Consider the following 12,033-nt stretch of genomic DNA (forward strand, 5'->3'; position numbering starts at 1 on the left):
GTTGCAATTCGACCATCGTTCTGACGCGAAATATATTATAATAGCTCCCCTACTACCACTTCTATTATAGTGACGATGCCAAACCAATAATTATCCTCGCGTCACTGCACAACAATTCACAACACAGCCAACACAATGGGTAATGGTGGTTCATTTGTTCTAAATGATGCATATGAAAGTGGGTACAATCCGCATATCACCGACAGACAGCACATTGATATTCTCCTCAGACAATGTGCGTGCATACACAATATAGCGGCCACAACAATGTCATAACACTTGGCACCAGCAGGATTTGTTTACATGTTCCACTCTTTTAGAGAATTGTCACATTCTCTCCCCAGTTTCTCTTTCCACCATCACGAGCCTCTTATTAAAGCTTGTTCCCTTCGCTCGCTGAGCCGCGGCGGGGTCGGGGAGAGGCCAAGCCGGCCTTACTGGCGTGCTTCCTGGTGACGTGCTGCATCATGTTGTCGCGCCGACTGAACTTTTTGTCGCAGAACTGACACGGGAACGCCTTGGCGGCATCCACGCCCGGCTCGTGGTGCAGCGCCACGTGCTCGCGCAGGCGGCGCCGGTCGGCGTACCGCGCGTGGCACGTGGTACACTCGTGCGGCCGCTCCTGCGTGTGCGAGCGCCGGTGGCGAGCTATGCGAGACAGCGTCGACGTTCTGAGGGCATCGGAAAACAAGATCCTTAGTGATGGAAAAAGAAGACACCCTCTCCTCAGGCACGAATACCAAATTAATGATATATACAATATGACAACAATCCACAAGAACATTTGGGGCATGGGGAACGCCTTATCTGGACAAACGCTATCCAACACCAGCCCGTCAGTATCCTGTCTGACAATAATTTAGCAGCACTGACCGAAAGTCGCAGATTTCGCAGCGGTACGGCCGGTCCTCCGTGTGCATAATCCGGTGGTGTTTGGTCAGCGCCTGCCGCTCAATGGTGCTGTATGAACACTCGGAACACTTGAACTGCTTGCCCATCGAATGCTTCCGACGCTCGTGCGTCTGTGGACATAGAGGACGCGCACGTCAGAGGCGGTGAATGAGTCACGCTTGCGTTCGAGAGGGCATTTATGGTCGGGACTCGAGACACTCGAAATTGTAGTTGGTGTTTGAGGTCAGTTCATTTGATAAACTTCGTTTTTCTTCTGGCGAATGACAAGTAATCATAAAAGATGTGTAAAAATAACTAGAAGGAAATGTATAGCTATCGCCGGATTGCGAGTTAGCTGCGAGAAAAGCACATTTAACCATGAACCTATCCCCAACCAATCGCCTAACAGCATTACGCACGTCCCAAACATACCTTGAGTTTCATAGAGCTGCACGTGGTGTACTCGCAGTGCCGACACTTGAAGTCGTGCGGCAGCAGGCGTCCCTGCATGTCCTGTCCGTGGATGTCACGCATGTGGCGGCGGATCTGGCTGGGCCGGTTACTCTTGTACGGGCACAGCATACACTGCGGGTCGGCAGACATTTAAAGTCAAATCATTAAATACATCATCGTCGGCCACTTCTAGCCGCTGGGTTCGTACCAATTAGATACAAAGCAACAATGTTTCTGCAGTGCAAAAGGCAAACACAAATACGTTAGGTCAGAGGTCATTACCTCAGGTCAGAGGTCACCCCAACGTAATCGTTGTTGCCTTTGCACGGCAGATTTAGGCACCGAACAGATTACCCCCCAAGTTACCCAAGCAAAGCTTTTTTAGAGCCCGATAAGACATGAACCTAAATTACAGCTTCAAAACTGTTTGCTTAAATGAAATCGAAGGCACATCCCCAGCGCGGAACATCCCCAACGAACACTTTGCACGATTGCTAGAATTCCAATTTCACGATTCAGATAGAACGCCACACGAGTGACCTCTGGGAGTGGGCCACCTTTGTCGGCCGGGCCTCCTGGTCCGGATGCGCGCTGCTGATGTGTCGGTAGAGCACAGCCGGATTTCGGAACTGCAGTTCACACACGGAGCAGGTCAGCAGCGGCGTGTGCTCCTTGCGCCGGTGGCCGGCCAGACGCCGCTCCGTGTCGGTAGTGAACGAACAGTCGCCGCCTGACGGCAGAGGGGGGCGTCAGCTGAGACAGGAGAGACGGTAGGTGGGACATGGAGGTCAGAACGATGGACGGATCGGATCAGGACAGGAAATCGGGTAATAACGGTATGAGGAAATGAAAATGCATTGTTGGATAAAACTTACTTTTTCAGTTAACTGCTAAACTGCAAATGACAATACCAAGCAGCATTAATCAAGCATCACTGAAGTAACACGGCAAAGAGTCAACAGACAGCCCAAACGAAATGACACGTAGCGGATTATTTATCGATAGCGACCGAAACACTTCAAGATTTATGCCAGTAACCGATCAGCACTCACATTTGAAGCTGGAAGCTGCGTCTCCTGCCGCTGCAGGATCTGCCGGCTGCTTCTGTGATGACTTTGTAGCTTGAATGGGTTCCTCCAGCCACCCCTCTATGATTATCTGTTGCGTTGGCTCACTCCTCTCCAGTGTCGCGGCCGGTTGCGTTGGCTCACTCCTCTCCAGTGTCGCGGCCGGTTGCGTTGGCTCACTCCTCTCCAGTGTCGCGGCCGGTTGCGTTGGCTCACTCCTCTCCAGTGTCGCGGCCGGTTGCGTTGGCTCACTCCTCTCCAGTGTCGCGGCCGATTCCGTTGGCTCACTCGTCTCTAGCATGGTGACCGGTGGTTGTGACTCATCTTCCTCTACCCTCGTGACCGGTAGCGATGGCTCACTCTCTTCCAGCCTAACGGCCAGTGGTTGTGGCTCACTCCCCTCCAGCCTTGTCGCCGGTCGCGGTCGCGGTGATTCACTCCTCTCCAGCCTCGGTGGCGATTCACTCCTCTCTAGCACGGTCAACGGTGCACCCTCTATCCTTTCCCCTTCCACCACCACTACCGTCGACGCCGCCACCGTCGTCCGCCCCGTCCCCACTGCCTTCTTTGTCACGTGCACAACTCTCAGCGGTCGGTCATCGTCACCAGGAAGCGCCACCTCGACTTGTTCCGCACACCGTCCGCCGGCCGCCGTCTCACGCTCATCATCGCTCTTCTTTGCCGTGTTCGAGATCTCATCCGCAGTGCTCGAAGCTTCTGTAGCACTCGATACTTCCGGAAGCCTCGACGCCTCTTTTGCTGCCTCAGTCTCCGACTCAGTGTCCGCCTCTGGCTCCGGTTCCACATCCGACTCCGCTTCCACGTCAATCTCCTCCTCCTCCTCATCGTCCGCTTCCACTACCTCCACTGCCACCGTGGGTGCCGGCACCGCCGGTGCCTGCGCCGTCAGTCGAGTGCGGAACGACATCAGCCCGGCGCACGTGTCACTGGCGTCGGCGATGGCACTCGTGTCAACCGTGGAGGGTGAATCGTCGGCAGGGGTGGCGGCGGGGGTTGGTCGGTCGGCCGGGGTAGCAGCAGGAGTTGGTCGGTCCGCTGGGGTGGCGGCGGGGGCCGGCCGGTCAGCAGGGGTAGTGGAGGCCGGCCTGTCGGCTGTCGTGTCAGTGAAGGCTGGACGGTTGGCTGGCGTGGCAGCAGGGGCTGGTCGGTCGGCCGGCGTTGCAGCGGGTCGGTCTGCCTGCACGACGGCAGTCAGCCGTTCCGAGTGCGGCTGGACGGGGGAGGTCGGCCGCTCTGCGCTCTGGACGTGGGCGGCCGGTTGATCCACGTGCCGAACGTAGGCGGGCGGCGGATCCACGCGCTGGACGGACGGAGCCGGTCGGTCGGCGTGCTCAGTGGCAATGTGCCGCTGCAGAGCCGCCATTTTGCCCAGGTCCCGGCCACACACCTGACACACAGTGGACTGGTCCAGTGAGATGAGAGCCGGCATCCTCCTGAAGGCACGCAAAGGAAACGCATGTCAGTCAGCTCCCCTTCCACGGCATACATGCTATCAATCCCTTCAATATCCGAATGATCCACTTGAGAAAGAGCTGAATCCACGAATATCACAGTTCAAACTTCAAGATAACATTATAATACGTTATAGTATAGATAAAAGGTGACTTACTCCTGTGGCTGTCATCTTGGTGATGCACATGATCAATAAAAAAAATCAGTGGGCATAATATCACCCAAATGATGGATTATGGATCTATGCCTTGACATGAAATGAAATATCAGGCATAAAATTCACGCAAACCACGTCCATGACTAACCTTGCACGAGCTCGTGTCGTGGCGCGCCGTCGCAGACGCCTCACGCGCACCGCTTTGGGCGGCATGGGAGACTTCTCCTCCTCAGTGAGGCCGCTGAAGTTTTCGTCGAAGCGCTCGAGCGTGTCGGGTGTGCTGGGCGGCAGGCCACAGTGGTCGATGATGGCCTGCTCGTCTTCGACCACGAACACACCGGAGTCGGGTTCGTCCGCCAGCGATGGCGCCGGCTCCGGGGGCGGCGGGGGCGGTGGAGGGGGAGGAGGGGGCGGCGCCGGCATCAGCATACCCGACCACAGATCCGACCCCGAAGGAGGAGGGAAACTTCCATCCGACCCTGCAAAAAAAAAAAGATGGAGAATTATGAGTAAAATAAGGACAACCGAGATGTGTGGCGAAGAGATGGAAAGATGGTTTAGTTTAGAGCATTCGTAAAACGAACGAATTACGATGCAAATAAAATACAACTCATAAAAAGTTACGATGTCTCGAATTACGATGAAGTACTTGTAAATGGCTATGCAGATTGTGGTGCTCTGTGCAGAAATCGTTATGAATATGACTTATATGGATTTTATGGAATGCTTCTAATAGTTTTTTGACATGCACGTATTGAGCTCAGGCTAGGATAGCATCCAATTTTCCCAGCAGAGCTCGGAGCGCGTCTCCTTCGCGCGTCTCTCACCGTGATCGGGTTCGCGGTGCTCCCGGCCGGCCTGCCTCATGTCCAGTCCCCAGGGGCAGTGCAGTTCGAACTGTGTGCGGACGCGCAACAGAGGCGCGCCGTCCTGCGACCCCTGCGGTCTCGCCTGCCCCTCGCTCTGCTGCGGCTCCTGAAAGTGGCTCTGATGACCGCCCTGTCCCCCGTGCTCGGCAGTACCGCCGGTCGTTGGGCCCCCGGCGGAGGAGACAGCCGGCAGCGCCGGGTCGCGGGCCAGCGCCGCGGCGGTACTGTGATTATAGACCACCTCGCAGAGCCCGGCGGCCGTCAAACCTGCGGCGTCCTCGTGTCGAAGTCCGGAGTTGGTTACCGTCGCCTGTGGGGGCGGCGGCGGCAGCGGTTCGGGGCGGCGCTCCACCGGCGGCGGAGGCGGCTCCGCCAGCTCCGGCGGCCACGGCAGGCTGTGCTCCTGCGCCAGCAAGGCCTCTTGAAACTCTCGCAGCGCCAGGTCGCTGGCCGCCACCGGGTCGTAACACTCGGCTGCCGAGATGGCGACCGGCGCGTGATGCGGCGGCGCCAGAGGCTGGTGCAGCTGATGCGCTTCGGCTCGCGCGTGCATCGTGCGCTGCAGCACCTCGCAGACCTCAGCGAACTGCAGGCAGCTCGCCGTCTCCAGGAGAGAGCCGATACTGCGCTCGCGCAGGTCCACCCAGCCGAAGTACACGAGCTGCACGATCAGGTCCAGCTCGGCCAGCACGGTGTCTGGTCCCTTGGCCAGCAGCAGGCCGCCGATACAGCCCAGTGAGCTCAGTTCCAGAGCGGTGATCACGCCCGTCGGCGAGGCGAGACACGCGCGGAACACCTGGCTGCTGGCGGCCAGCATGATCCGGTGCGCCGAGACCGTGCGGCCGGCGTGCCGAATATGCACGTCGGCGTACTCCTCCTGCTCCAGCAGCCTGGTAAAGTTGGACACGATTATAGCACCATGGTTCTTCCAGCGAACTTTGATGAGTGGATTGATGTCAAACATCTTCTCTTGCAGTGTGTTCTTCGCTGCATATGCCTATCTGAAAGGTGGTTGCAATATTGTAAAAAATAAGAATCATGCATCAAACTTGCATGGTTCAGTATTTTGGCCTGACTAATGTCTCACCCATATACCTGGAAATATTAAGGGTAACATAAAAATAACATGATATGCAAAAGGCTGAACTGTTGGTACTGGTAAGGTGACAACAGAATTCACAATATCCAAGGCAAAGTTTAGACTTGTCACTTCACAACCCAAATAAAAAATGCAGGTTTCAAAGAACAGACACCATGGGTAGGTATCATTTCATAAAGGCCTGGTAGGGTGCAAGACCTTGGTACCAATAATTTCAAGTTTTTTACATTATTTAATATGTCAGTAGGTGGAACTATGGTCATGAGTACCCAAATATAGGAACGTTCCCATTTTTGGGAACGGAGTTCCCAAATATGGGAACGGGCGTTCCCATTTATGGGAACGGAAGGTAATTTTTCGGCCGTTCGCCCACTAAAACTCATAAGTGCATCACGTTTCAAAAAAGTGCACGCTAATTTAAGTATCTACTAAGTCTCTATAAAATAATCTTTAATCTGACCGTTGCACAAGGAAATTGACCGTCGAATGATATTTCTAATGATTTTTTGAAGTGACGGAATGGTGAAAACATGGGTTATACTACATTTAACTTGCAATTTTAAGGAAAATGAAGCGTTTTTTACATTTTGAGGTCAAGTATAATAATTTTCGCCTGGTTATGAAGTTTCATACTAGCGACACCAGATGCTGACATATGCAAGCGAACACGCGGACAGTCCGGGGGTAATATTGGTGACATTTGGTGTCGGGGCGCACGACCGCATGGAACGTCAGTGATTTTACCGAACTACTGTTGTAAACTCAGTTTCAGTGGTTTAAAATTATTCAGCTGTATTCTATCATCCCAGAAAGACATATTTTATTTGGATGCTAGCTGTTTAGAGTTGTTTTATATGGAGCGTCATGAGCGTGGTTTTTGTCTTCCGTGTTTCTAAGCGTGATCGTTTTGGGGGAATTTCTCTTATATAGGTCGCTCTGTGTGGCTTATTTATAATTTTTATGCTGATTTCGATCATTCCTCGTGCCCATCCTACCAGGCCTTTTGCCACTTACACTCATCAAGAAAGGAAAAAACTAGATTTTCATTGGGACTAGGTGTTTTGAGGGTGGGACATATTCAGCGTTCCCATTTTTGGATACTTCCTTGTGCTCGTCAACTATCGGTGATAAACAGACAGGTGCTTGACATGTCTCCACCCTCGGCGCGGACGGTGGATATAGGTATGGAAGACCTAGTTGTTGAACATCGCTGAGCGTTGTGAATTACGTAATCCTGCAGAGGGGGCGTGCCCGCTGCGAGATCGACGGGAATAAAAGCGCAGAAGACCGGGCGAAACATGCGACGGTCTTGCCGGAAAGGTCATCTGATGATTGTTGCGTTAACAATAATTTGCGGCGTTGGACGTGATGCTTGTTAATGAAAAGAGCCCCTGAAAGGCGTCGGTGAAATCGTTCCCAATTTTGGGTACGCCGTTCCCATAATAAGGAACGCTTGCAGCGCCAGTGTACGAGAGCGTTCCCAAATTTGGGCTCGCGGCCCGGATGATGGACTGCTTTAGAAATAGGGGAACGATTTGAAACTACGATGAGCCTTACAATATCAAACTCTTTCCCAACAATATTGAGACAAATATCAGGCGGTTCACGATCGTTTTATATTTTTTGGACGTCATTTAACGGTTCTTTTTCTTGTTTTAAATAATGCCTACATGGCGTTCCCATATTTGGGTTTATCGTTCCCAAACATGGGAACGAAAATGCGTTCCCGAAAATGGGTACGCTTGACCATAGTTCCGCCTACTGATGTGTGGGTGGATAGTGAATAGTGACCATGATGTTGACAAATTGAAAACCAAATTAACATTCTTATTAGATTAGTCTCATTAAATACCAGACATGACATGTCAGAATGGATCAAATTGCTGGATCTGTGAACTCAGTTCATCTTAAAGCAAATGCCAAAATTGAATGTGATCCCATAGAGTCCTACTTTAAAAAATCTGATTTCTGGATCAATGCTCCCATAGGATCTAATGAAAAAACAATAACAGGGACCCATGATCTGAGTAGATAACACCATATGCAACCTGTACAACCTGTCATCTAACCATGTTTCCAGGTGATTTTTTTGTCAATGAGTGCCACAAAAACATATTGTGATGCATTATCACATAATATCCCTGAAACAGAACCATTTCAAATTACATCAAGTGATCCTTGGGTAATTGCTGACAAAAAAGTGAGCAAGGATCAATGATCTCATTAAATCTCTAAACAAAAAATATTATTTGAATTGGATTTACATTCTACAATCCTAATGGACCTGGACAAATTGGAGCTGAACAATACATACAATGAAATTGGATTCAAAACTATGATTACCTGGATCATATCCCATATCAAATCTAAAGGAAAATTGTACAAATGTATGAATCTAATTTATCTATAACCAAGCAGCAAATAGGAATCCGGGTAAAAACAGTAGGTATTTATCGCCATTTGTAAAAACGTGGTAGTCAGACTGCCAAATTGTAGTTCAATATGCGTCTTGACGAGAGGAACATGATGCTGGTAAGAGAAGTGTCATGCCTTTCTTAAGCATCACTACTGAAAAACATTTTTCGTAAAAATGGTTATTTCAATTTATAGTTGTTGCCCCCTGGAGGCTAAACAGTTGATAATCTAGCTAGGTCATCACCCGACCAAGCGCTGTTCGGCAGCCGGCTATTTTGTGTGCAGGGTATGACGTATTTCGCGAGCCGACGTCACAGGCGGTGACGTCGGCTCGCGCGCGAGCCGAGCGCCAACGACAAACTAACGGGAACCCTCGGACACCCTCGGGGCATAAACCGCGGAGTAGCGTATTGAGCGAGTCTTATAAGAAAAATCATATATTTTCGTTTCTCAAATGATAATCAGGGTGTCTCTTACCTTTTTACATATCATTTAGGCTTACCTAACACTTCAGTTGCCAAATATCTGCAATTTATTCAAGCGAAGGTATTTTCAGTAAATATCAATGGTATAGACCGAAATCTTTTGAATAAAAACTCCAACCAACAGAAATAAAAATAACTTAATTTATTCCAACCATTTCCTCCAAATAAACAACATAAAAACTCACTTTTACACACACCATTCATAATAAGGCATACTACCACGCCGCTTTTGACAATTGCGGCGTCGAGTGGCGCGCTGCTAGCGCTCTTTTTCGATCGCAGAGACCCTGCACGCGCGCGAGCACACTACGTCACGTCTGGGGGGCACAGGTATATGAAAAATCGCAGTGACGTAACACTTTTCTCGCTTCTCATTGGTCAATAGCCCGTTGCCGGGGTAACGTGCACGTATGTGAGCGCGGGCAAGAGTACTAGCCGGCCGCCGATCAGGGCTTGGAAAAAATGCCTCCACTACGCTGAAGTTCTCGGCGGAGGTGATGCGCCGAAATTTCGGCGCAAGGGTACTTTATGCGCCGAAATTATTTTACTAAGCCATGCTTCATGCGCCGAAAATTTTCAAGGCTTACTGATGGCTGCAGGCTGTAGCCACGCACTTTTCGTCGAGGGGGGGGGGGGCTGGCGTGTGTGTGTGACTGTCTTCCAGTGACTACTGTCTACAGACGGTTGTTGGCACGGTCGACGGGATCGGGCAGACAAAAGATATCAGCAGGCCATGCGGGACCGAGCACCAGGGTTCGCTATCACAAAATCTCCTGACAGTCAGGAGATTTTGTCAGGACCTGACTCACAAACTCACTGGCATGTTCCATAACGTAACCTTTATTTTGTTGCCCGGCTCCGATCAGCAGTAGTGCCCAGCCGGTGACTGACGCCTGACGGGGCCTTCAACAGACGTGGTGCAAGCACGGCCGATGGGATCGGGCAGATACCAGGCCATGCGGGACCGATTGCCAGCGTCCGCTCACAAACCACACGCCGGAAATACAGGAATCACAACGGTCAATACGCACACGATAGCATACGTTATCTGAACTAGGGGATCCGACAATCCATAACCTCACTCTGGATCGGTGAACTGTTCCCGCCGTGGGAGAGTCGCAATCAGGTTCACTGAACATGACTTAAATACCCTGAGACGAACACGAGACAAGATAAGTGATATTTAAGATGTTTAACTCCCGAAGACATTTAACCCTCGCCGGCCGAGGGGGGGGGTTGGTGCCACCCCCCGGACGTTTTTTTCGCGATTTACGCCGAAGTACGCCGAAAATTTCGGCGCAAGCCGTCGATTTACGCCGAAGTACGCCGAAAATTTTCGGCGCAAACGCCCAACTACGCTAGAGTTCTCGACGAAAGCGTGCATTTTTTCCAGTCGGGGGTCATCAGAGGAAATGTTATCAAAAGAAAGTTAAAAGAGCTAACCAATGGATTTTTTGCGGCTCTTAAGCTCTGTCGCTTCACGAGTTATGCCCCGGCTTGTCGAAAATTGTTGAGATAGTCACGATAGTCACACAAAGCCTTGCAAGTTGCACAAAACTTTTCCCAAAACTTTACCCGCTGTTGTTGTTGTTGAAGAGTTAGGGCGAACTTTACCCGCTTTACCCAAGCTTTACCCAATGGACGCAACGGACACAACGATGATTGCTCTGTACCATGTATTTTTGTAAAAAGTTTAAAAATGACGTCATAAGCTTTTCCTTTACAGCCAATCGCAGCTGTTCCATTGTACTAGCAACGCGAAACAACTGTTGTAATTTTGTACCAGATTCAACTTGAGCTAACTGTATCCCAACTCAGCTAACCTTACCTACTTACCAACTAGTCTAATGGAATTAAATCGAACCTAACCTAACTTTACTTTCACTAAGTCCATTACCAACTTAAAGTTTTGTGACGTCATTTTTAGGCAAGCTGACTATTTCAACAAAACAATAGGCCAATAGACACTTGATGCAGCAGTGGTGACAAAAACGGCGCAGCAGGTTGAAGGATTTTTGGAGGATTTCGATTGTTTAGCTCACGTCAGTGCTGCCAGATTTGGAGGATTTCCGCAAATCTGGAGGGTTTTGAACTCTATTTGCGGACAAATTTCGCTTTTGGAGGATTTTTGATTCTGGAGGAAAATCTGGAGGATTTGTCGCCCGATTATTATATTCAATTTCATGGAAAAATATAACACATTCAAGACTAAAAAGGCATTTTCCAGCCCAGTGTCACCCTACCCGTTAGGATATATCACGTCCTTTATCACCGTGAGACTGCAGAATGTCTCAGTCTCCTAGCCAATATTTACGAGGGTACCAAACTACTGGCGGATTTAAGGGGGACATTTGGGGCAAATGCCCCGGCCCCCCTGCAGCGCCCGAAATCGACGAAAATTTTCGTTTTTTTAAGATAAAACGAAAACTCAACAACTTTTATAAGAAAAAGTATCTTTTAAACTGCACAGCAGTGCGAAAGCCGAAAGGATTCGAAATCCGATGAGTTTTTAGAATTTGGTGAAACTTTTTTGGGGTAGGTATAGCCCCCCGCAGCGTCCAAGACCGCATTTCTATATCTACCAATAGGATTTGGAGGAATCTGGAGGATTTTTGTAACTGATATGGAGGATTACAGCCTTCCCCATCTGGCAGCACTGGCTCACGTTTAGCCGTTATTGTTCCATCTTGCAATGCTCGCAGTGGAGTGCTCTTTCCAATGATATCTGTAATTCATGGGGTAAATTTCAAGATAAAGTCCTAAGAAGATTTCAAGGAAAATTTTCACAATATGACATTATTTGACATCCTGAATCCAAAAATGATACTTACATATCTCGCAAATAATAGGAAATAACATGATCAAACCTGGCCTACCCTTACCTACTTACCTACAACCTACCAACCTACAACCTTCAAACCTACAACCTACAAACCTAACAACCTAAAACCTATAACCTAACCTAACCTACAACCTAAAATTTCCACTGTTTCATACTTGTATCAACTGCGCCATGCATGCGCTGTTGTGTGCGGCCGTGCGCGGCTATGTACGCGCGTTAAACTTTGGACTCTAAATTCTGCCATAGAATTGGAATTTCATGATCAGAGGGTAAAGGGCAGGG

At 49.9% G+C, this 12,033-nt stretch overlaps 2 protein-coding genes across 9 annotated transcripts in view; one reads left to right on the forward strand and one right to left on the reverse strand.

Moving 5' to 3' along the window:
- Positions 1-40: 40 nt before the first annotated feature.
- Positions 41-10,554, reverse strand: LOC122370435 (mediator of DNA damage checkpoint protein 1-like). 6 transcript variants are annotated; one of them, XM_043346067.1, is made up of 8 exons: positions 10,485-10,554; positions 4,869-5,911; positions 4,190-4,520; positions 2,397-3,865; positions 1,902-2,074; positions 1,324-1,476; positions 874-1,022; positions 41-671 (listed from the first exon to the last, which is right to left on the reverse strand). In XM_043346067.1, exons 2-8 carry the CDS (start codon positions 5,872-5,874, stop codon positions 374-376), a joined length of 3,579 nt encoding a protein of 1,192 aa, XP_043202002.1. In that variant the 5' UTR covers positions 5,875-5,911; positions 10,485-10,554; the 3' UTR covers positions 41-373. The 6 variants fall into 6 exon arrangements, with proteins under 6 accessions (XP_043202002.1, XP_043202003.1, XP_043202000.1 ...); XM_043346068.1 differs by lacking the exon at positions 10,485-10,554 and adding an exon at positions 9,748-9,770 and having other exon boundaries at positions 4,869-5,907; XM_043346065.1 differs by lacking the exon at positions 10,485-10,554 and adding an exon at positions 9,095-9,214.
- A 987-nt stretch (positions 10,555-11,541) lies between these two features.
- LOC122370436 (pre-piRNA 3'-exonuclease trimmer-like) overlaps positions 11,542-12,033 on the forward strand; it is a 33,328-nt gene continuing 32,836 nt past the window's right edge. The window contains exon 1 of one of the 3 annotated variants that reach the window (XM_043346069.1): positions 11,542-11,636. In XM_043346069.1, coding sequence (XP_043202004.1) covers positions 11,628-11,636 — 9 coding nt within the window. In that variant the 5' untranslated portion in view covers positions 11,542-11,627. Of the gene's footprint in view, positions 11,649-12,033 lie in introns of all 3 variants that reach the window. The other 2 variants (XM_043346071.1, XM_043346070.1) reach the window with 2 other exon arrangements.

Source organism: Amphibalanus amphitrite, unplaced genomic scaffold (genome assembly GCF_019059575.1).
Source record: "Amphibalanus amphitrite isolate SeventyFive unplaced genomic scaffold, NRLGWU_Aamphi_draft 001131F_arrow, whole genome shotgun sequence".
Taxonomy (NCBI): Eukaryota; Metazoa; Arthropoda; class Thecostraca; order Balanomorpha; family Balanidae; genus Amphibalanus; species Amphibalanus amphitrite.